Source organism: Rhea pennata, chromosome 12 (genome assembly GCF_028389875.1).
Source record: "Rhea pennata isolate bPtePen1 chromosome 12, bPtePen1.pri, whole genome shotgun sequence".
In the NCBI taxonomy this organism is placed as follows: Eukaryota; Metazoa; Chordata; class Aves; order Rheiformes; family Rheidae; genus Rhea; species Rhea pennata.
The window spans coordinates 23,251,550-23,276,683 of record NC_084674.1 but is presented as its reverse complement, the minus strand read 5'-3'; the positions used below and the strand labels follow the sequence as shown (position 1 = coordinate 23,276,683).

At 39.0% G+C, this 25,134-nt stretch overlaps 1 protein-coding gene across 1 annotated transcript in view; it reads right to left on the bottom strand.

The window, feature by feature from the left end:
• The window catches only part of DOCK3 (dedicator of cytokinesis 3), a 203,793-nt gene that overhangs the window by 92,103 nt on the left and 86,556 nt on the right, over positions 1-25,134 (bottom strand). Inside the window, exons 10-12 of the mRNA XM_062585966.1 lie at positions 13,437-13,518; positions 8,176-8,236; positions 6,276-6,423 (exon numbers count right to left, since the gene is read on the bottom strand). Of these exons, the coding sequence (XP_062441950.1) occupies positions 6,276-6,423; positions 8,176-8,236; positions 13,437-13,518 (291 nt within the window). The remainder of the gene's footprint in view (positions 1-6,275; positions 6,424-8,175; positions 8,237-13,436; positions 13,519-25,134) is intronic.

The following is a 25,134-nucleotide window of genomic DNA, read 5'->3' as shown; positions in this document are numbered from 1 at the left end:
GATGAGGGAACTGGGCTTCTTCAGCCTGCAGAAGAGAAGCTGAAGAGGGGAACCTAGGAGCAGCTTTCCAGGACCTACAAGCAGGTTATCGATAAGCTGGAGCCAGGATCTCCATTGGTGCATGGCCAGATGAGAGGCAAGAGGCATAAATGGAAACGTAAGAGGTTCAGACTGGATAAAATGAAAAGTTTTTTCATCACAAGGACAGTCAAGTACTTTAACAGGTGCCCAGAGAGGTTGTGCAGGCTCCGTCCTGGAGGTTTTCAGGACATGACTGGATAAATCCCTGAACAACTTGGTCTGGTCTCACAGCTGGCCATGCTTTGAGCAGGCGTTTGGACTAGAGAGGTTCTTTCCCATCTGAATTATGATTCTTACCTATCTTAATGATAAAGTTGTACAGCTTTATCCACACTGCTGTATTAAAAGCTGTACAACCTGCCCAGCTCGCTAAGCTGGAATGGAACCACACAGAGAAGAAGGTGCCTTCAGCGCTACAGCTTGCTCCTGTGTATCGAAGGGATACACTGTAACTAACTGTTACAAAGTACTTTACACTAGCACATGTACAGCTGCAATACCAACTTCACCAGTATTTGAAAAAGAAAAGTGTGTGGTGATCAATCCTATTTGCCTTTTAAAATCAATCACTGCCCAGTTTATTTAAAGCACAAATGCAAAATTCAAAGATTCCCTGTGAAGATAAGCAATCTTTAACTCAACAGCAAGAGCAGCAACAGCGAGTCTTATTTCTCCTGAAAAGCAATTGCTTATGACTGAATTAATCTTCTGTCCAATTGACTTTCTTAATTTACATTCATTTCTTTACAGACAGGAAGCTCCTAAAGACATAGAAGTCTTAAGAAGTCTTAAGTTTCTTTGTAAAACTCTCCAGTGTTTGCACTTTCCCCTCTCATTTTTGGTTCCCTCCTACGAGTACATAGATGGCAAAATCAGGGATAAAAAAAATCAGGTTTTTTTTTGGCTGCTGTGGTTTGGAACTGGAAAATAGTGCAGCAAAGGGAATTACAGGCTATCTGGAAAAAGTAGTAGTTGGCCATTTTCTACAGCGTCAGTATTGCAAACCTGTGCACTGTCAAGAATAATGAGATAACCTACAGCCTGCTATGGCAAACCTACTCGCAAATCCCACCAAGGTGCTGATCATCATAAAAGTAAATGCAGCATGGACAACTAGGAATACATTAAGCATGATGAACAAACAAAAAAAAAAAAAAAAGGAAAATGGAGAACACCACTAAAATTACTTCCTCCCAGAACGCTATCCAAAAGGATTCACTTAAAGCGCTTGACCAGGCTGTATTTCGCTCCTAGGTTATCAGCTGCCATCAGATGGGGACCATCCCACTCCAAATCTCAGTTCTACCTATCTCAGCATTCCTCCCTGCACTACAGGAGGTTATCAGCTGTCTCAGCTCATCATAACAACATATGAACATTAAAGAAAAAGGTTCTATTTGGCCAGACTGGTGGTGTGTCTAGCCCAATACCGCGTCTCCCACAGTGGTAGCAGGGGGTAAGACTCCGGCAGGGTACGTGAGCTGCGCTTGCTTTCTGCGGTCCGGTCACCTCAGACTCCTCCGGGAGTCCTCCTCAGTCTATTCCTATTCCTCTGTTTTTGGACCTCTGTTCATAAATTAGTCGAATCTCTTTTGAACCTAATTCCGCCCATCTCCACAGTAAATTCCAGGTTTCCTACCTACTTGCTAGAGAAGCACTTTCTTCTATCTGTTTTAATGTGAACCCCAACTAGTTTCACTGAGTGCCCCCAGTTCTGGTACACTTTCATTCAGTGAACAGCGGTTTACTCTCTACCACAATTTTTTAAATCTCAGCCATAGCTGCCACCACCCTTCTCTCTTCAAAGTGAAGCTTCCAATGTTTTTAGTCTCCTCTCATGATGCAGCTACTCTACTCTCCTTGATTATTTTAGATGCTCTACTCCACAACTCCTGTAACTACTCTATCCTTTCCGAGAGGGGAGATGAGACGTTCACACAGTACTCGCGGTGCCTAAGCACTAAGGCGACCTTCAGGAACTGAATGGTATGGCAAATTGACTATGTCTGTGCTCCTAAAGACAAACTCTGCAAGGAGACTTGGACTAAGGACCAAGGGACTAAGCGAAAAAGCTTACAGTAATTGTGCTGTTCTGTGCCTACTCACGAGGGGGGAAGAACAGTTGCCTTCACCTTCTTTTCTTATGCTAAGCATTAGAGAACACTTATCTCACTGCAAATAACGTTCTCATTAAAACAAGAAGAGAACCCGTAGCACAAATGCGATGCCAAATGCTGTACGTCACGGCTGAGGCTACAGAACGCCTCTAACTCTCTGCTCCCTTTCCAGTTGCTGTACCAGCCTCTGCAGCGCAGGTTAAAATAGAGCTCGGCCTCTGATGGCTTGTGCCTGCAAATTAAGCCGGAACAAAGTTGTCCCCAAATGTAAGATATAAAGATGGCTTAAAGCTAGTTTTGTATCCAACACCGTTCTTCACGTTTCCTGAACACAAAGAAGAATATTCTCCCAAGTCTGAAATGCTGGCCTGAAGACACTTGCCATTAATTCATTTTTATTGTGTTTTCTTAACATTTTGCTTGTCTAAATACCAAATATATTACCAGTTTAAATAAGAAATTCTTCTCGAGTCATCCATCACCTTTTCAAGTCAACTGGTCCCACAGTGAATTTACAATTTGCAATACTGTATCGGACTCCAATGTCAAACGGATGGGGGAAAGAAATGCAGCATAGACTCTGTTCAGCTGGGCAAACAGCAACAACTGAATTTCGATAAGGAAGGGCATTCAGATACACCTCATTAAGAGGGAGGAATTTTAAGACTTAGTGCTAGAGAAGGAGGAAAAAAAAATAAAGATTCAGAGAAAATAGGAAGATAAACAAAACTGTAAAAGAGATTGAGGAGAAGAAATACATTAAGTTAGGGAAATGGAAAAAACAATGCAAGAAGTGAGGCGCAATGAGTGAAAAAGCACCTTTTAAAATTTAAAAAAAATTCATATAAAATATAAATTCAAATAAGCTCAGAAGAAATACATGCATGGAGATTTTAGTTTCTGTCTCACTTTTAAAATATTTTACATGTATTCTACTAAAAAGAATTACAAAAGTAAACCTTCATGCTTTTGTGTAATGAGCTTATAAGTAGAGCTGTGGTACTATATCCTCTTAGTAAGATTATAACATGACTTCAGGATTAAGAAAAAGGAAAATCTGGATTGTGAGAAAAAAAGGCTTTTTCAGACATAAGTCTTCAACAATAACAGGGCAAGCTCAGAAAGACGGGGAAATTGATTTTTTTTTTTTTTTTGTATAAACATTTTCTCTTGTTGGTCCAGCAAAAGTCTCCATCGAAATGTCATGTATGTGTTTCAGCCTCCGTTAGATTTTCAGTCTTGCACAGAGTTTTCCAGCTTCTCCTTGTGAGAAAGCTTTTCTGGCTGTATGCTGCCTGCCTCATTCGTGGCAGCTGCATGGTTTAGGCAGACAGCGTACAAAAAGAAAGCTCAAAAATACTTTTTAACCGCTTCTTTAAACATGCAGACCCTCTTTCCTCTGCATTTCATCTTTGTGATGGTTTTGGGTTGGCCTGAGGCATTTTAACAATGATAAAAATGAGCAGCGTGTAGGAAAATCAGGTCAGCATTGTTTAAGTATTTATATATGATTTTGAACTTACAAAGGACCCAAATTTGATGTTTCCAATTTGGATCTACAAAGCAAGAAAAAGTAGCTTGGTTAAAAGAATGTGCAAACCAAAGATGCAAGAAAAAAAAAAATCTGTGACAGTATTGTGTTGTGGAGGACCAACAACTATCACAGCTGCAAAAGCAATAAGTTCATGCTCTTTAGATACACCCATTTTCCCTTCCAAAGATTTTTGTTGAAGGCTTAGGAGAAACTCTAAACAGCAGTGGCATAACAGATTGGTGTAAAAAATCTTGTTGTAGCTTAGCAGAATGGTAACAGTGGTAAAAACTTACATGAGGCTGACTACAGTGCTGAATTCTGCTAGAGACTTTACTTCCTCTCGAGCAAGGCAGTAAGGCTGCGCATGGATGTTCAAAGGAGGTGGCGAAGTGGAAGCGAAGAGCAGCTGCTATAAACCTACCTACGTGTTCAAGCAGTAGAGCTGGTACTTTGGGTGGTTTGCAGGAGAGCCGTATTAACAGGCCACTTCATATTAAGAGAAAGGTATGAGAAGCTCATGATCCTGTGGATGTCTGACTACCGCACCAGGACTTGGGATTGCTTTAACCAGCCACGTGACTTCAGGCTAAGTGAACCAACCTTTAGCACACACTGATCCTAGAACTACGGGCATGTAACAGAGGCAGGCAACACAAACACTTCATACGCAAAAACTGCCACATATAAGCCAGAATTTTCCCTGTTATTTACAGTGCAATTATCATGTAAAGGAGAGGTGGGGGAAGCTTGGGGGGAAAAAGGAAAAAAAAAATCAAAATTTAGAAAGAGTATATATTTTAATAAATGGTTGCAGCGTATGCATCCATATTTTGGGGATGCACGCAAGACGAAGGTGACATTCAATGAAACTGAAAAAGAAATCATGTCCAGGAAGGGGAAGTGCCTTTCCACATAATGTATAATTAAGCCATGGAACTCATAGAGGCCAAAAACATAACACATTTTCTTTTAATAGTTTATATATCTAAAAGAATTTCAAGAGTATCTAGAGTTGTTGTTACTAATGCCAAAAGAAAGTTAGAGTATCTAAGTTTTGCTCTAAAAATACAGATCAGGCTGATCAAAATTCTGGACCTTTAGAATAACCATAAATATCTCCTGAGATGTGAAAACCTTCCTTAAAGGCAGCAAGGGACCTAACTAAATAGCATGAAGAATTCATGAGATAATTATATAATGGCTGATTCCGTCAGCCCCTCAAACAAACCTTACAGGAATATTTTTAGGAACTAACGCATTGTCACTGATAAATGGACAAGTCTAATATTTTATAGGATTTTTCACATAGTCTTTTTCTTTCTCTTTTCTCACTGAATAAGATGCATTAAAAGGGAATCAAAACAGAAAACAGTAGAAATCTGATATTCAGAATAATCTATTTCAACACCTTACGTAAACATTCAGAATACTGCAGTTACAATATATTAAAAGACATCCCTACAAAGCTACATAACCTACATAACATAAGCTACATAATCAAAAATCATTGGTTTGAGATATGCTGAAACTGCGTGGTAACTAAATACCAAGATTATCCATATTCTATTGATACAGACAAGAAAGAAGCCAGTTTTCTTCCTTTTAGCTTGACATTTTTGCTGCAGTTTATGTAAGAATGAGGGAGCTGACTGAGAGACTTTTCTTGGGATGTACAGATTTCTCACGTATAAGGAGGCATCCAAGAATATTTCAGTGAAAACTGAAAGCCTTTTTTTCATTTTCAGTTTCCCTTGAATAGCAGGTTTTCTGCTACTGACTGTACTTCTTGCAAAATATCAAAGTTCTATAATCCTCAAATTATCTCATTACTATGACAGTGGCCACAGACGGCAAAGTAATATATGATGAGCTATATCTCAGCCCATCTGCAAAGCAGATCTTGCCAGTATTTATCCTCACTGACAAGAGATTTAAATACTCTTTGCACTCCTTGCAGTTTGCCTGTGGTCTCTTTATTGTGATTATGAGACCAACATTTCATAACAAGCATTTGGTAGTTCAAAGTTCAAAATCACAAATAAACTGAAGATAGATTCTTGCTCATAAACATCAGCTTGTTTTATTTTATTTTTTTTCTGGTCACACAATGTTGACTTCAGTTGTTTATTTCTTTTGTTGCTCACCATCATTCATAAGGAATTAAAGATGGTTCATGACTGTATTCCCTTTATCAGGTGGAATACAGCATTTTTCTTTGCTTTTGAATTTAGCAGCTTTTAAATAAATTATAAATTACATTATAAAAACTGCTACTTTGTATGTCATATAGATTTGGACATCATTCAATAACTTCTGAAGCATTTCACATATTTGAAACAGCTATAATCTTCATCGGCTTCTATGAGCTTCTGGAATAACAAATGACCAAACCCCAATACTGACAGCACTAGTTTATCTGGCGAGGAGGATTAAAAACAAGTGCAGCTTATGGCATCTTAGTACTTAACACCTTTTCAGTACCTTAGTAGCCAACATTCACATACTGCTTTTCTTAATTCCTTTCCTTCTCAGGAGTTACTCACGTGTAAACTTTGAGAACAAAATCCTTCTCTTCTTTCAGTTCAGAGATTGACTGAAGTACATCCATGATGCTCAAGACTGCACAGCCATAGGGACGGCGATAGTGTAAATGTGGGGGCCCTTTTTTTGAATCATTTAACAACATGCGACCTAAAATTAACAGAAATTCAAAATATTAGAGATTTAAATGCAGTGATTCCATCTGTTGTGTGTCATGTATCATGCTTCTCTTTGAACATAAGAAAGGAGAACTCTGAGATATGAAGCTGCCGTGTGATTAAGTCCCCATTGCTAAAGTAGTTTTCCTAATAGAGTCAAAAATATCAAGATTAGAAAAATCACCATGACTGTCTTAGCCAATTTGTTATGTTACACATAACAGTTCATCCAGCACATCTTGCATCAAGGTTAATTATCTGTGCTTGAACTGCAGAATATCTGTAAATGGTCCTACAAGCTTCCCGCAAAGCTCTCAGGTAATACAGAGTAATTCCACTTTCAGACTCTATGACACAGTGACGTCTGATAATAAAACATCCTTCTAACACATTTGTGAATTTGAAGGCTTTTATCATCATTCACAGGACAATATAACAAAGCTGTGGTTTCACTAAGCCATTCAGATCTTCTCTGTTTCACAAAAAATATCTGCAGCTGGCAAAGGATGTCAGTAGTGGAAATACTGGCAATAGGGCTGAATACAGCTTCATTGCAAATACAGTCAAACGCTACCTAGCTGCTTTCAGTTACCTCAAAACCTGGAAAACATGAAAGACACTGCACTGTTTAGAATAATACACAGTCAGACAACTGAACAGACTGCCTCTTACTCCTTTAATGTAAGGAGTTAGGCTTAAACACTTGAAGTAAATCATACTTAGCATAGCAAAAATATTTACTTGCTAGTATCTGAGTGAAGATGACATTCATAATCTATAACCATTCAACTCCTTGGTACCAATCATCTCCTTATTAACTAGGGATTTTTTTTTTTTTATCCAGCACTGCCCATCCAAATGAGCTTTTAGTAACTTAATTCACTTAAGTCATACAGCCACTTCAGTCAAGCACACTACTGGGCTGATAAATTTGTCTAGCTTTCCATAACTATTTCAAGACAGCAGTGTACTGTAGCCTATGAAACATACTCTAAATTCAACTTCCATCTTGAACGTTTGCTATTGCTGGTTACTACCATAAACTTGAAAAAAAGAGTAAAGGAAGCTGTGCCTCCTCTACCAATAGTCAGGGAAACCCACTCTACAAAAGGTGACTACTCAAACGGGTTAGCAAGGAAGAGTTCGCACCCTTGCGTAGGGCCAGCTCTAGGCCCCAGTGGTCCAGACCTCTCCTGAAGGCCTGACAAGCCTCTCGCAGGGAGATATTGCTGCAAATGCTCCTTTTTGGTGTCACCAGATAGAACAACCACGGGACCCAGGTGTGACTATTTCCCAACTCCTATTTTTAAGAAGCATCTCCTTAGCTCCAGTGTGGGTTCTTGGAAGGACTGTATACTCATAGGGTAGAAAACTCATCTTTACGCTTCATCTAATTTAGAAGTTGTGAATGAGCAGGTATGCTGATGTTCTGTCCACTAAACTAGTGTACATCTTCAGTAAAAACACCTCATTTTAAAATTTTGGAACAATGAACAAAAATTTTTACTTAGTTCTGATGTTTTGTATTTGGTTTGGTTTAAAGTTACTGTTAAGCAGTGATCAGTAACTTTAATGTTAAAATCATCTGTAGCTAAATGCTACAATCTCAACAGATAAGCATGGTCTGTGACTGAGCCTTCTGACTGGTTAAATTAATCAGAAAGGTAGCTCAGTAAAAGACACCTTTAGAAATACTTTAAATTTATTTTTAATCTTTTTTTTAATGTAGTAAATTATACTGTACCTATTCGAATTACATGGGCAACTATGTACAAATCCCTCTTCATGTCCTTGCTGCTGAGATCCTAACAGATTGGAAAAAACATAGACATTAAAATATATAACACAATTATATTTGGTAGTAACATTCTTCGAAAGAAAAGGAAGTAAAATATTCTGATTGCCCTGAATAACAATGCTGCATCAGAATTCTATCAAATAAAGTGTTCTGTTCTTCCTTTTTTGGCATTTGACCTTCCAGATCATTATAGCATACTTAACAATAATTCATTACTAAGACACATAGTATTTGCACACTGGAAGCTCTCTTACCTGGGAATTCCCTGGATATGTTCTGATAACATTGTAAACAGGCATCAGCTTCTAAGCCATTCCCACTCCCATCTTCTTTTTGCTCTCTAGGAAAGATCTAAGAAACACTTCTTCCTCCTCCTTTTCTTACTAAACTCCAAGACAAGGTTGTAAGCAGGCACTAGGTACTGTGAGAACATTCGCTGCTGTTCTAAGATGCTGATGCAAACATGCTCCGCTGCAAGAGCTGTCACCTCTTTTCCCCCTCTTTCCACTCAAAGCAGCACCGTCTTACTGCTACATACTGGCTTATGCCCTACAGCCTCCAGAGAGCCCCAGCGATCATAAGGGCATCACTATAGTAATTTCAGAGGAGAAGAACAACTGTCAACTGGGAACTCCGGAAGGCTAATGCACCTGCCGCGTGAACGTGGCGGGGCGAGTGAAGCGTGCGCGCATGGGAGGGAGAGAAGTCAACTCGAGAAGGCAGCTTTCAGCTCAGTTATCACTGCTTGCTTAATTCCTTCCTGTATGCTGCAGAAAGGGGCATCACCTCATGGCACTGAGACCAAAATAACTTTACGTCTGTACAAGATGTTTTTGAAACAGGATGCTTTTCACAGCTTTATACCTGAGTTTGCAATCAGCTGGGGATGATGGCTGTGTTTTCACATCTCTTCACTTTCTCTTTTCAACTGCACAGAGATATCCATCCCACTTCAAAACGTTTGTGTGCAGGCAGGAGAACAGTGGTCGAGATGGCTACACGCACACACGGCCGTTCTTTACTACTGCATTTCTTTTTTTTGGAAAAGTCAGCCAGAAAAAAATCTCAGTAGTACATTCGAAATCCTGCCTGCATCTTTTTGAAAAGAACTAAGTGGTATTACAACCACTATAAAAGGAAATCACTTTTTTTTTTGTGATGAAAGAAAAATTTTAAACTATGGCATTCAAATTTTGTCATTCTTCGTTTTAACCAAATTGGAAAATTAAAATTCATTATTTTGCTGGAAAGTAAAAACTGAACAGTAATGGGAATGGCAAACTTCTTTTCTCGCCAACTGAGATTATGAACTTCAGAGTACAGTGTCGCTCCTAACTACAGCAAAATAAAACCTGGGCACAGTGACCGAGAACTGCAAGTAAAGCGAGCTTAGTTTAAGAAGTTTAAAACCACTTTCAAATAGCATTACACTGCGAAAGCACAGCAGGCAAGCATTAAATTGATGGCTGTATGTTGTTACTCCTTTTAAAGGGAGCACTGTATTTCCCTGGGTGGCAGATGCAGCGAGTTGCAAGTATGCTGTTTGGTATGCTTATTAGCTAGCAGATCATGTCTCTCTGCAGGGAAAGAATTAAGCCATATAAATCTTCCACCGTGTTTTCTCCTCAAGCCTTGTTCTGCTGCTGCATGAATGAGGGAACGTGCTTTCCAGGCTTTGTCACCTAACACACCAGTGCAGCGCACAGGAGGCGCCGTCTTGTATGTCTTGGAGAAACTCTACAGTAAGAGCGGGTTTCACGTAGTTTTAATCTCAGCAGTGTCTCACAGTACATTTCAAAAGGCAAAAAACTGGGAGGTTGTACTTGATACGCAAGAGTAAATAGATTTTTCAAAATATGCACGATCTGAGAGGTGGATATTTATTATACCATAAGATTACCACTTCTGATTAACATCATTTTGCAGAACTATTTATTCAAGGGTGTCAAAATATCAGAAAATGGTAGAGCATGCACATGTTGATGGCTTCACCCATTAGCCACTCTTCAGTTTTACAGAAAATATATCCTGTCCCTGCCGAGACACACAAAGTCAGGGCATAGATGGCTGTGTATTCTGTAAGGTGCAGCAGTGGTTTTTTGCAGGGGGAGAAATTCTTACTATGACATGGACCAAAACAACTCCAGAAGTCTCCCCTGCGTGGAAACTTTCACATACTTTTCTTTCACAGAATCCAGGCACGTGACTTGTAACCCAGAAGAGGCCGTGCTGGGTTTTTACTTGCTTATGTGCAACATAAATGAATCAGTTTCTGCAACTCTGCTCTTAGCGCTGCATCTACAGGGCACTACTTCCCACAGCCTCCTCACCTTCCCAAGGACACTGCTTGACAAGCAAAATAATTTTATGGTAATTCTGATTTCATGTTTTGTTTTTTTAAAAAAATTAACCTAAAAAAAAGTTTTCCTTAATAGAGGTGGATAAGAGTTACTTTATAAGACGTTAGTTCTTTGCAATGCTTCTTTGTAGAAAGGCCTAACTGTATGTTTAAAAAGAAGTGTTATCAAGGATACTTGACTACCACTAAATAAACAGTCATTTTAACCAAACTGGGAACTTTTTGCCAAATTCAGCAGTCAGCCTTGTAGGCTGGAGATAATAAGGTATTTAACAAAACTGTGGACACGTAGCGTGGTCACATTTTAATCCAGATATAGAAGGGCATCTAAGGCATTCGTAGGCTGAAGTTTAGTTGAGTGAGTTTTTTATCTTTGGAGGAAATGCTTTCACACTTTTCGTGTGATATGACAGCTGATCCAAAAACACAACACAACTAATTTTGATATCTTATATAAGGAGATACTTAAGAGATATTAGGAGATGCACTTCGGAGCATCACAGACAGCAACAGAAGACAGGGACACTTTGAAGATACAAATATAGAGCTTTTTCCCCTCTAGGAAGGGATAGAGTTTTGGAAACTTCCTTGAGAGTGAGAGGTGGGGGAGGGGGACCCCTCCTCCCCCAATAAACTGATTCAAACACAACACTAACACAAGTCACAGAACCACCTTATTTTGGAAGTGTAACATAGGACAGTTACCCAGAAGGCCTCAAGTTCCCTTTTCGTTTCAAGTACTATAAATTGACTTTAGGAGTATCTTAGGTAGGCATAAGAAGCAAAGCTCAAGGGATCTCACCAAGTTTCACAAAACACAATATTAACATGCCATGCCAGAAGCGGTCTCTCTTTGATCTGCAAATATGCAGTAATCCGTGCAATAGACAATGTTTTATTTGCCTGTTCTCAATTTGTTAGCCTTTGGAAGGCAATAATCAGATGAGCAGAACCACCCAGAAACGAGGGCAGGTAGCAAGAACTCTGCAAGCAGGGAAACTGCAGCACAGAAGGAGACTGAGTGATTGCTAAGAGCAGCAGGAAGCAGATGCAGTTGGGCCTTTTGGGTTCTGCGAACAGAAGTTTCCTAGGGGAGCCCTGCTATCTGATGCGACCCAAGGAGCCCCAGAACAGAGTGAAGCCAAGCCTGGAAGCAAAGACATGCTTTGCAAGAACATGATGGGCAGGCAAATGTTATAAACTCCTTTTAATTTTATCCTGTCTCACCTAGATATTTTGAAACTTTTTTATTTTAGAACATTGTCTTTTTAAGGTCTGCTGAAAGGAAACTTGGCTTTTGAGCTTAAATGCACTTTGGGAGGCTCAAAATAACTGAAAGGCTTATCTGCTTCAAAGTTCTGCCTGACTCAACAGCTCAGTGAGTCAGAAACATATGTATTGAGAAGTGTTTTAGCCACCATGGAACCATCGTTATTAGCAGTGAATGCATCTAGCCTGATCTCTCATTTTGCTACATGAATCAACGTTCTTGGTGAAAAAGATACAAATGAGACCTTTTCTGGGATCACTGCAAGGCATCTTTCCATTATATGATACTGTGCCAGCTACTGTGAAAATAATAATTTAAGATCATTTATCTGAATTAGGATTTTCCCAGCAGTAAAAATACTGTCCCACACTAGGGCTCTTTGAAGACTATCCTTGATTGCATGTCTACGTCTACTTGGGAAGTCTTCTATGTCAGTGCTAACTACTGGAAAATAAAAAGCTACTGAAGTTACCTCCTACTGTTGACATACTGTCCACAATTTTCTGTCTTATGTGTAATTGGAGGGATGAATACAGAACTTTCTTAGAGCCCATGTTATCAACTGCAGTTATGCTGTCAGGAAGAATCTGTACAGAGCAGACCAGAAAGCAGCATCCAAATTTTTGTAAAGCTGCAACTGTCTGGTTTAAGAGGTTAAGAGAAAATTTCATTGCCATCAGATTAATATAGATCCACCAGAGGCTAGACTACTAAGAAAACTACACATTGTTGCCCCTTTGCTACCTACTTCTGGAAGTTGTTTGAATATACTGATCAAAAACACTGTATCAGAACTAAAACAAGAAGGTGGGTGGCTGAAGGGTCACTCTAAGGAAACCTGTCTTGCTTGCACAGATGGTTAAAGAGTGCTCCTACAGCTGGTCGTATCTGCTTTGCACTGGTGGAGGTGGAGAGAGAGGGTTATTTGCACAGACTTGCTATAGAAACTTAGGCAGTCACAGGATTTCCAGTAGTGCACCACTCCCTGTAGCCCACCTTGGCTGCTTGCTGGGGCTTTCTGCTCCATCATACGTACTCTGCTGTCCCCACTGACTCACTGTGGACCCAGGAGGATACTGCTGCACCAGCTACTTGGACTCTCAAACATACCACAATAGAAATCTGTTTGGAGAATTTTCTGGTTTTAGGTGTGGGGTTTTGTGCTTCCACCTCTCCTCCTCTCTCTCTTTTTTTCTTAAAATTCAATTCTGAAAGAAATACCTTGCTTTATACTCTTTATGCTCAGGGCAACGCATTTTTTTCACTATGCCCTATTATCTAATATATAATCACATATATAATACATACAAAGAAAACATTCAGAACTTCAAATTATAAGCAGGAACAGCTGTAATTAAAAAGTAGTGTTTCTTTCTTTTTTTTTTTGGCTAAATGGACAATCTGCTTAGCAGCATTTCCATTTTCTTATGCTAACATTTAGTTATAACCATAGCAAAACTTACAAACAGCTTCCATTTCATTCAATATACAGGAAGGAAAGAATTGCTCTTCTCCTCAGGGTGACTACATCTACAACCCGACTACCGTAAAGGAAGAGGAAAGGGAACAGGCACGTACTGTGAAAAGTGCACACATTCGATCTATCTTCTCTGGATTCCTGGGGCCTCCGTTCTTGTTTAACCTCACCATAAACCTCTCACTAGAAAGCAAACAATATGAAAAGGTATGAGTTTCATGTACACACTTCAATATAAAAATACAGATGGATCATTTCTTTTTTTTTAAGACACACTAGGTATTATCATTTTTTAATTTCTCAGAGTGTATGAACCAGTACCCACTGATCTAGATAAAATTACATTGAAGAGTTTGTGTAAAGGATAGAAGACTTTAATAGGAAGTCCTCTGCATGTGAAGACACCATAGCGATGCATATTCATGATGAGATAACACTAAAGTAATATGAATATATGAAGCACAGGATTTGAACACATTCCCCTTGTCTGAAGTATACTTGCTGAGGCTTAGTGTAACCAAAGGCACAGTGCAAGTTCATTAAAATCCTCTCAAAACAAGAATATCAACAACAACAAAAAAAAAATCAAGCAATCTCCTTCAATGAATATTATTTTTAGAAGCAATGCACTAGTTCAAACATATGAAGATTCAATAGACTGAACTGCTCATCAAACAAATTCAATAGTCCTTTGGCCAGCAAAAACAGTGTGCAAAGCATGGGTGCAAAATAAATAACTCTGACTATGCATGGTAAGTCATGGATGTCGACGTGACTGCAAGACAGACATAGAATTTATATATACAGATGAATTAGATGAATAGTATTAATTATTCAGTAGATGTCTAACACCACACTAATGACCAGGAAAGTATTTGCTAGTCTTAAATTCTGACAAGCCATTTATAGATTTACTATGTAGAGAGTGAACTTTATAATATATATATATAAGCATTATATACACACATACATATGCATTATATAGAATAATTCAGGAATTAAAGCTCACTAAAGTTCTTCAAGAAATAATGCGTTACAACTACTTTCACCTCCATTGATCCTAATAACAAAGTTATTTTTTTTCAGAACTGGGGTTGAATACAGCACTGTATGTGGGAAAGCCGTGCAGACTGTTCCTCTGTGGGACAGACGATGGCAGAGCAAAGGGTGTCAAATCTGAGCTGAGACAGACTATTTATACTTGATTCATCGCCAAAAGTCGTTTTTACCTAACACGCTTTCAAAATATCTAAAGAGACTATCAGCTCATCCAATGGCCTCCTGCAAGATTTTGCTATATTAACAACTGGGAAATCTTTTGAAATTTGTAATTCAGCCTTACTCTTGTTACAGCCACACAGAACACCCGGTCGCTCTCCCCGCAGTCCAGTCATTGCCAATAACTGAAGTTTACTTCCATCTTTTTCATGTCCCTATTCCTCACTCATCCCATTACATCTAGCATTATCCCAGAAACCTCTTTAAATCCCATCCTTAATTTCCAATCCTGTTTCCAATATGCATTTCCATCCTCAGTTTCCAATATTGTTTAAGAATAGTAAAGAGACACTAGCCTAAATATCCCACTAAGGTCTCACTAATGCTGTTAATGACCATAATATATTCTGCCATAGATTCGACTCTTCACAGCATGACACTGCTGACTTACGTTTTGAGTTGATTAGTTGGGCAGACCACATTTTACAGCTGCAAATTTCTTTTTCTGTCAATGAAATCCAGGAAAAATATATCCCTGTTTGCAATGACTGTGAAAGCCCACTGCTTTCAGCTATAAATGCAACTCCTTCTTCAGACAAAAGAGCTTTTCTATACACATTTAGGGTTAAGAAACATGATAGATATTCAACCAGTTAATCTGTAATTTTAGTATCTACATTTTTTGAAAGGCTTCAGTCTTCAAGGTGTCTATTCCCCCAGATTATCTTCTGCAAAAAGACAGAATCTAGATAAAAGTCCAGAGTTTAATAAGACAAAAATGTCTAATCTGAGCAAACTGGATACTGAAACACTTGCCCAGGAATATATGCATTAAACATCACTTTTATTATAACTGAACATGTTCCAACAACTTAAAGGCAAAACAAAACAAGAAGAATCCCTCAGATATATCATAAGAAAACTTTCTTTAAAAAGAGTGGTTATAACCTAATGAGTGATGGATGAGTATGGGGAGGTTCAGAGCATATGACACAATTTCAATGCTTGATTAAACTGCTGTCAAAAAGTTCATTTTCAGCCATTCTGAAAATACACTGAAAACACTCATTCTTGCATGAAATCAAAACTAAGAAACACCCCAAAACAAAGAATTAACTTTTACCTTGTGGAGTACAGACCTATGAAATGCCACATCAGCAGCAATATCTTAAACAAAAACTTATTCATTCCTCTTGCTCCTACATGCTAGAAACAGTCTTCAACTACTTTAACTGCAAGATGCCCCCTGCACTAACTCACATCGTGGTGAAATCGCTGCTTGTATAGCAGTCAGTCAGGTCTTAGGATCACTGGCAGGAGCAGTAGTTACTGAAGCTACTCAAATCTAAGAAACGTTGTTCGGATAAGCAAAGTCAAATAGCTTCTTGTTCTTTTCCTTGAAAAGAAAAATGAAAGAACAGTGTCTCAATTCTTGGCTTCCTTTAACTGTATGAAAAAGCAGGACTGACTTCTGTTTCTGCAAAAAGGAAGGAAGCAATCAGTGGTTTGGGACATCACATTTTCAGCATGAGGAAAGGGGCAAGTGCGGAGATGCAGGGGGTGGCATTACGCCTGCAGGAAGGGGTTTTGTTGCTTTTATTTTATTTTTCCCATAGCATCCTAAGATGACAAGCAAAGAGCTTGCAACGGATTAGCAGCCTTGTATTAACTTCCTGGCAAGTTTAACTACTTGGTGGTTGTAAGACAAAGCCTGAGTACGTAACAATTTACAAATATGGGTACAGCAGTATCAGATGCACATTTGCTAAGCAACAGAAATCTGTAGAGAGCGTGTGGGCCAATTTCTGTTTGAACTGGATGACAAAGGACAGGGGCACATACAGACACTGTTTAGGAACATACAGGAGACTGGTTTTCTGAAGCAGAGAGTCAATCCCCTTAAGCAGAAACCTCATGTCTTGCACCTTCCCCTTGTCTTAATGATTCTGCAGCAATTTCTCCCAGAAATAAGTGCCACCTTCACCCTTCCATTCGCATGTGTTGCTGCATGGGAAAACGTACAAATCTCTTCCCTCTTCTTTTTCTTACTTTCCTTGCTGCTTCTGTACAGAGAACTGAGGGATGATTAAAATAAAGCCTGTAATTTTTATGAACATCTCAGTTTCTGTCAAAAACATATTTAACGAGATTTTCAGAATCTAGTGTTTGAATTATAACTTCTAAGACTAAAAACATTATTTTTAATGTATATAAGCATCCCATGACAGAGGTGTCAACACGATGTGAAAAGGCTCACACATTGGAAGACACAGTTGCATAACTGGTTGAATTTCAGCCCTTGGCTCTCTTTCAGTGTCTCCCTAGGTGTCCTCCTCACTCTTCCAAAATCGTGCAACCCTTAGCTGCCAACAAAATAAAAATTCAGCATCCAAAAAAATCTGAAAAGCTGTCACAGAAGCTAGCATGAATAAGCTTTAGTAAGACGCGTCTGACCAGCAAACTTCACCTACTTTTGTCACACTTAATCCTGCCATTTAAGAGATAGTTAAGAGCACAGAATACTTCATTTCTTACCAAAAAAAACTCCTAGTCTCCCCATCTAATGAAAGCTAATATCCCTGGCAATAATTCTAGAATAAAATCCGAGTTGATGTATGAATATTACATGCTTTTTAGGATATTACTGTTAAAACACCAATTTTGTTCCACATTAAAAGGCAAGAATAAATTCTGTGCACTGCAAAGCCAGGTAAAAGGATAGATACCTACGTATTTTCTTTTGATAAACTGCAAACGGTAACTGAACTCGCAGCAGGAGGCTGCAGCATGAGTTCAAAGAGCTTGGGAAGAGCAACCCACCTCCTCTGACACGGGAAAATTGGCCAACATTTGCCTTCTACATACCGCAGCTTTGCTGCGCACTGCATACCCTTGTCACTCGAACTCATCAACCACGCTTAACCAATGCAGAATAATGAACCCTTTCTTTCCTGGATAAGGCATCTACAGACATTTTATAAACTTTTCAGCTTTATAAGGCACTGATAACTTAGTTGTAATTATGGTCGTGAGACCTACAGAAGGCTCTTACTGCATTTTCCTGTCTACTTGATCTATTGCTGCAGAAAGGTACAGAGGATACTTAGCTGCGATAAACAAAGCAGCTATTCTTCCCGTCCAAAGTAAAAGAATAAAATAACTTGTAGGGGTTTTGGCTGTTAAGAGCTCTGTCTAATTTGTAACAACACTGATAAGAGTCTAGACCACCAAATTAAGAGTAGAAAGTGAAGTAACACTCAGGCAAAGCTTTCCTTAAACCTGTGCAGCATGCCCGCGAACAGGAGCGGCTGTTACAGACCGAAAGGCGTTCTTTACCCCAAATCCTCGTTTCCTCGCAGAGCTGGATGTGGCTAGGACACAGGGGAGGACTGTAGTGTTCACTTTGCCTTAACTGTCTTGAAGAACAGACTACTAACTCCAAGGTAAGGTAACGGTTTACGTGACTAGTAAAACAAAGATCAGATCATTGGCTTTATGGATTTGAAGACAGAGAAGAAAGCAAGCATACTGTGGGGGCTATACGTTCGGCAAATCCAGAGTTTTCAATGTAATTTCAGAGACGATCAGTTACAGAACCAGTTCTTAATAACATGTATTTCTCTTCCTGTACAAGCGTAGCTTCCCAAAGAACTTCAATTGGCAAATTATTGGTATTTTGATACTGAAAGGAAGAGCAGAAGCACCTTTAAGTAGAGTTCAACAAGTATATTCCAAACTTTCTGAAATGAAAAAAGTTATCTAAAGGTGTTTAAATACATCCACACTAAAGTTTACTTAAAAGATACATCCACGCTCAAGACCTTTGCTACTCCGCAATTACACCACAATTGAACTGCAGGCTTTGCACCAGATCTAGCCCCACTGTTAAGGGAAACTTGTGCAAGTGAGTTATAAAGTATTTATTTTCTCTAACGCTCATGTTTGACTCCTCTTATTCCAAAATCATCAATGTGCTAACTGCATAGAGATATCTTCAAAGAGAAACCCTGTTTCAGCCATTCCACAGAGTCGCAACGTATTGCTGTATTTTTTTCTTGCTTCTTCAGGTCCCCAACTGCTGTTGAACGACCTCTGCTCTCCCCTGGAGTAGAGGTCTGCACTTCTGCACTTCATCTTTACACCCACCTCTGCTGAGCAATGACTAGCAAACCGACCCAGGATACTGCTCGCACCCTCACGCGGACATAGCCTACCTCAAACGTGTCTTCCACGGATCACAGCAAGTGTTTTTCTATCTATCTGTGCTGTCTCAAAGCATGAGTGCATCTAATCATGTAATGACTTAGGACAGCGGTTCTGATTACTCACTACAGTTTCTATAGAAATTCATGAATCAGATTTCACAAATCTGTTTATATGACATTCTAATATCAGGAAAAGTCTTTCTTCTAAATAAAGAAAAATGCTGTATTGCACTGGCTTCCCATTTGTGCTGCATCCTATAATATAGGTAACTTGCAGAAGAGAAAGGGGCTTCTTGTATTTTCTTATAGAATTTCACATAAGGTTAGAGAAAACAATTTTATTTTCAATCTATTTGCCACATTCTTCAATATCCTTCTCATATTTGTCAACCACAGAAAGTGTGCTACGCTCAGTGACCCAAATGGTTCGCTATGTGACAGCATGCTCTACTGATGCTTTTGAGAACACATTGCAAAAACTTCCTGAAACGGAAAGAGTTTTCACATCAGGACCTCTGAACTCATATGTTAACCACAAAGAATTCCCTGTAAATCATTAAGAAAGCATGTGCATGTATTAACACCTCATTTTTTTCTCATAAGTATTGGGTTAATCTTTCTTTTGAAAGGTTTCAAATGACACATATTGACACTGTTCATGACCCCTAAATAAATACTGGAAGAAATTGAAGAGTAAAGTTCTGCTCAAACAGTAATATCCATATACAAAGAAAGGGCAATTTGTTCACAGTCCAGTTATGTGTATCCTCTATAGAAAAGCTTTTCAAGTTTATTTTGTTGCTTATCCTCTCTGGGGGGGGGAAAGGGGTGGAAATCTAAGTCCTTAGAGCTGCTGGGAGCCTGCCCCAAAATTAAAATCTCCCCGTGCTTCCTAGAACAAGTCTCCAGTCCTCAATTTGTGTGCGAGGACAAGTCAGTCGACTGCCTACCAAATGGCACTGTACCCCTACAAAGCGCTCGTTTCCCGTTCAGTGTTGACCGTAAGCTTGTAATAGAGCCCGCAGTACAGCAGTATTTCGGCAAGCAATCATCCGTAGGGGTCACTCTTGAACCCCGGAGACAGAAGATCACCTCTGCTGAACTTTCAGATTGCAAAATGTCTGAAGTGATTCACGGGCTACTGAAAAAAAAAAACTCTTCCTTTTCATGCAAGTGCTCCTGTTTTCTTCTTGTCATCAGGCACCCGATCCTCATGACCCACAATAAACCCAGCTTCAAAAACAAGGGAAGAAAAGTGCATTGCATTGGTTTACAGAGCGTATTTTATAAAGACATCTTGGAGAAAAGAACACCAAATTTGTGAGGGAAATGAATGTGCCTCTGAGCAGACGGCTCCAAGCAACGCAGTTTGCTTCCCAACAAATTCAGGCCTGAAGCTCATGAATTATTAAGCTGCCACGTTGGCCACAAGCCACAGAGGAGGATTACAGAGCTTACAGAAAGACTCTTACTGCAAACACTAGGTTTCTATAGGAACAGAAACTAGTTAAAATAACTACCTGTCATTTCTCACAACTACCTTAAAAAAAATCCCCCCAAAACAAAAAGAAACCCCAAACCCCAGAAACATTAAAAACATTGTTGAAGCCTGCAAAAGAAGTGTAGCTAAGCACCAACTGCATTCTCCTGGTGTTCTCATGCATCTGCCACACTTGAGCACTTGACACCGTCATTAGCATTTCTGTTTGCTTGTTATTTAAATCATGCAAGGTATATATTTGTGTTCCTGAAAGGAATCTTCTCCAGTAAGTAGAAAAAGTTTCTATTTACAAAAAGAGAGAGAAGTTGGTCAATAGTGTGATTCCTTAATACCTGTCAGTGATGCTGATCTCAGATTAATGAAAAAAGCCAAACCTGGCCAGGCAGGAGGTGTGAAATGTTTTGAGCATCTGTGATGTAAACTTCTAAATTTGGGCATTAAGTATTTTATAAAAAAACAAGCATTTTATCACTGTTTCTAACTTGGGAGCTGCTAATTTGTCAGAAATTGTTCAAGACCTATGGCAACGACTGTTTCATTTAATTTACGACGCAAGAGTGTGACCACACACTCTTGCTGTTTGGTTTTGCATGTTCTGATCTAAAAGTCAGAGGCAAAAAATTGGTTTTTAAAAGTGAATTTTGCTATGAAAAGAGCTCAAGGATCAAGAGCTGTAGTTAGCATGCTGCGTCTACTCATAGACAAAAAAGCTTTCTCACAGTGATGGCTTTCTTCCACCTAGATGTTTAACACCCCATGCATTTGAGCTCTACCAACCGCAACAGCAAAATGGCAGTTCCGCCTGAACACGAGGGGGAATTTCTTCACTGGGAGAGTGACGGAGCCCTGGACCAGGTTGCCCAGAGAGGTTGTAGAGTCTCCTTCTCTGGAGATATTCAAGGCCTGCCTGAATGCAACCCTGTCTAACATGCTCTAGGTGACCCTGCTTGAGCAGGAGGCTTGGATTAGATGATTTCCAGAGGTCCCTTCCAACATTACTGATTCCAGGATTCTATGAAAATCTCCTCGGTCAGCATGGGGTGGTGGTGCCATGCTTTCCTTCCTTCTGAGCAGGGAAAAGGGAAGGAAAACTTAGCAAAATACCTGCAGCTTGCATATTTCTTCCTGTTAACAGATAAAAAAAATCTCATGATCCTTTAAGGAAAATCTGTATCCCTGCCCACTGATATGTGAAAACTGAAAAGAGCACCAACCTGAGAGCAGCTTTTTTTTTTTTTTTTTTTTTTTTTTTTTTTTTTTGGGGGGGGGGAGGGAATAGGGAGAGAGAAAATGGGAGGGGAAGATGGATATATGGATATATTATTGCTTTGGTAAAAATTTGATTTGGGGAAAAGCTCCTCTTTTCCAATAGTTTCATATTAGAAATTTTATAGGGAAGAATGGACATCCCCAACAAGGCTACCTACTTGCCTCTCTACAGCAACTCTCATCTACAAATCCAAACCAGAATTGTTTCTTTAAATATATCATATGAACAAGTAAAGGACTACATGGGAAAATGAAGCAAACAAAGACTCGGGAGGGAGATATAGGGAATGGAAGTGCACTGGAGCAACTGGGAGAGAAAACTAAGAGGCGTTATTCCTCTTCTGCACCCTCCCTGTTGACCCAAAACCCTTACAAAAATGTTCCAGAGATTATACTTGTTCTCCAGTGATGATCCAACCCATATTTTCCGAGAGTTTTATATTGTGCTGTAGCGGCTCTTTTTTTCCCCTCCATATTAACCACAGTGATTAGAGCAACGGCCATCTCTGTGGATGGCAACGTTCCTTAACGCTTGCTTACTGGATGATCTTTTTAAGGAAGTTCACTGTGAGCAGAAGCAAGAACTCGCATCCTCCTTGCTACTATTGCTAAGGTCTAGCTATTGCACGTAGTATCAGAGAAATCCTTGGATTTCTGAAAATGCAGTAAGTATACGAGGATCTCATAGAGGATAAACAGAACAGATTGCCAGAAAGAAGTAAAACTTGCAAATAGGGACTTCTTCATGACTAAGCAGAAGAAAAAGCTCATTAATCAGTAAGCCTCTTTCCTAGGAAAACTCTCTGAAATATTAAAGAATAATTCTGAATGATACAAAGTTATTTTTTCCCAGTAGACAAGTTATTGCATTCTGAGGGAGTGAGGTAACTTTTCTACTTCAAAATAGTTATGAAAAGATTGTTATTAAAAAGCCAAATAAATGGAAAATTTAGCATGCCCAATAGAAGTAAAATACAATTTTCTGCTTAACACAGCAGTCTGCAACAGCAGAACACCAGAATATTTTAAAGGATTAGCAATCAACAGGAGATGAATATGCACACATTGTCACAGCACTGCCACACTATTACCTAAACAGAGAACGAAGGTAGAAAAAGGAATTTTAAGGCCTGATCCAGGCTCTGGGCGAGAACGTAGTCAGAATCTTTTGCCACAACTTGGGCTAGCTCCAGTATCTCTTACCATCATTCCTCCTCCTCTTAATCTTCCCACACTACCAAACTTCATTTCTTCTTCCAGCTACTCAACTCCATCCGTACTCATCTACCCAATGATCCTGTCTTCCCTTCTTCTGACTTTATTAATGCTCAATTCCCTGTCTATTCTTTCCCTACCTATGTCTTTAATCCCTTTGCCACTCTCCATCCCTGACCTTCTCTCTACGCAAGCACCGTTTGGTTTCTGGGAGACGCTGTTGCAGGAGAGGCTCTGCACAGCTCCTCCTGCGCTAGTTTAGGGTACAGAGTTGCTGTGTATGGACATTCAGATCCTGCATGTCAGAGCTGAGTGAGGACTCAAAGCCCCACTCCGAGAGAGCTTTGGGAGATTTGCTATCAAATTTCAGAAATCTGCTTAGTGTTTAAAATGACACTTTCAGAATACGGTAATTTTCTGCATTAGGAAGCATTACAAGAAAATTATTCAAGAAGAAATGCATAAGTGCTATGTAATTTTAGCTACACTCTTCTTGGAAACACTTCTGAGCTGCTGATTTACATCCCTACTGACAGCTTAAGGGTCAAGAAAATAAGACAAAAAGTTGTTGAGAACCACAGAGCTGTCGTCAATAGGTATACAAAAAGGACAAACATTCCCATGGTGTTTGTCAAGGTTACCTTCAGGTACATAGATTTGAATTCTATCATCTGAATCAGAAAACGACTGTGGAGAAAGCAAAAGCCATCAATTTCCCTCCAAATTCATCATTGCTCAATCCAGAGTCTTTTGAAGTGGTGAATATTATCTCTCTCTAAACAGTCACAAAGATTTTTTTTTTCCAGCCTAAAAACATGGCAGACTTCTATCATTTCAATTTCACCCAAAAGAAGTAATGGAATTTTAAACATACTAAATAAAACAGAACAGCACAAGAGAGTAGCTTGAGAAAACTCCTTCTTTCCTAACACGCATGCTGACCAAAGCAAAAACAGTTTAATCACACAGTGGAAGTTAAGCTGTACATGGGGCCAAGGAGCCAATATCTCAAATACAGTTAAAATAATAATAGTCTTGTTCTCTAATACTTTCACATCTTTATTATCTTCTGTGTTCATGTATTTATAAATTCTTATCAGAAAAATTTTCTGCTGAGAAGGGTCTCAAGGAGAGTTACAAAAGGGAAGTTATCTACATGATTTCTGCAGTTAGAGCCCATAGATGACTGTAGAGCAACATTAACAACCAACAAATATTGCCACTTTAATATTCTTGACATAGCCTTATGAGAAGGGCCAGATGATTTTATATCTGTTACATTTATTTCTGACCATGGAATAGCTAAATCCTACTCACGATATAGATGAAGAGCACATTTTTACCCATAATTACATGTTGTTTCTAAATCATATTTCTTTCTTGAGAAGTCCTCTGTTAAGGGCATTGAATTCTTAAGAACGAAGATCATCTGAAGAAGATGCAAATGTGCTACTCAAGTTCTCTGCAGCGTCTACCTGCAATTTCAAACACTTCGTTCCACTGAAACCATCTTTCTATGTCACCTAGCTGCAATAGCTTTAGGAGCAAATTTATATTTTCCATCATTTTCCCTATTGTTTCAAACCAGCAAATTCCTATCACTTTACTGAAAATTAGGAGCTGGATAGAAGATATGCTTCCATAACTCTAGTACTTTAACATCACTGTGGGATTCGGTTTCCTTGTATTTCTTCTTGTTGTTTACTTAGCCATATGCTGAGACAGAATGGATTACAATTTAATCCTTCAGTGATAAGCATAGGAATGAGAAAAGGCATCTTAACAAAACGAAATGAGATGCTTTAAAGAACCAGATGTTAACTTCGGTCACATACTCTGAAGGATCAAAAAAAAAAAAAAAAATGGACAAAAGGGAAGCATCTTCATGAACTTTTGTTCATTTGTTCAAGGTAACAAAGACCTTCTCTTGCAGTTGGGAAACTACCAGATTGTATAGTATAGTAGAATAGCCTTATCTCTAACAAAAATTAGTTTTAAGAGCAGATGGATCATTATAATCATTCAGTCTTGTCTAGATGCAACACAAACTATTTATGTTAATGAATATCTTTGGGTTTATTTAAGCTTGTCAAGAAAGATGGAAAGATGCTTCATTTATAAAAATGTATAATTTGTTATTACTTTTTTGTTCCATTCTTTCTGATGGTTTTTTGTATATTTGCTTTGTCTTTCCTTATCAATGCACATCAGGACATGAACCTATTGTGTTAGAGTATGCAGCATATTCTAGCAGTATTTAGTATTTCAATAGAAATTTTAGACAAGTATCTTACATTATAGCATACATTTCATTTCCTCGGAGCAAGTCATACCATGCCCCCATATCCAAAAGTTTAAGCACATTATCTCCAGTTAAATCTACATTTATCA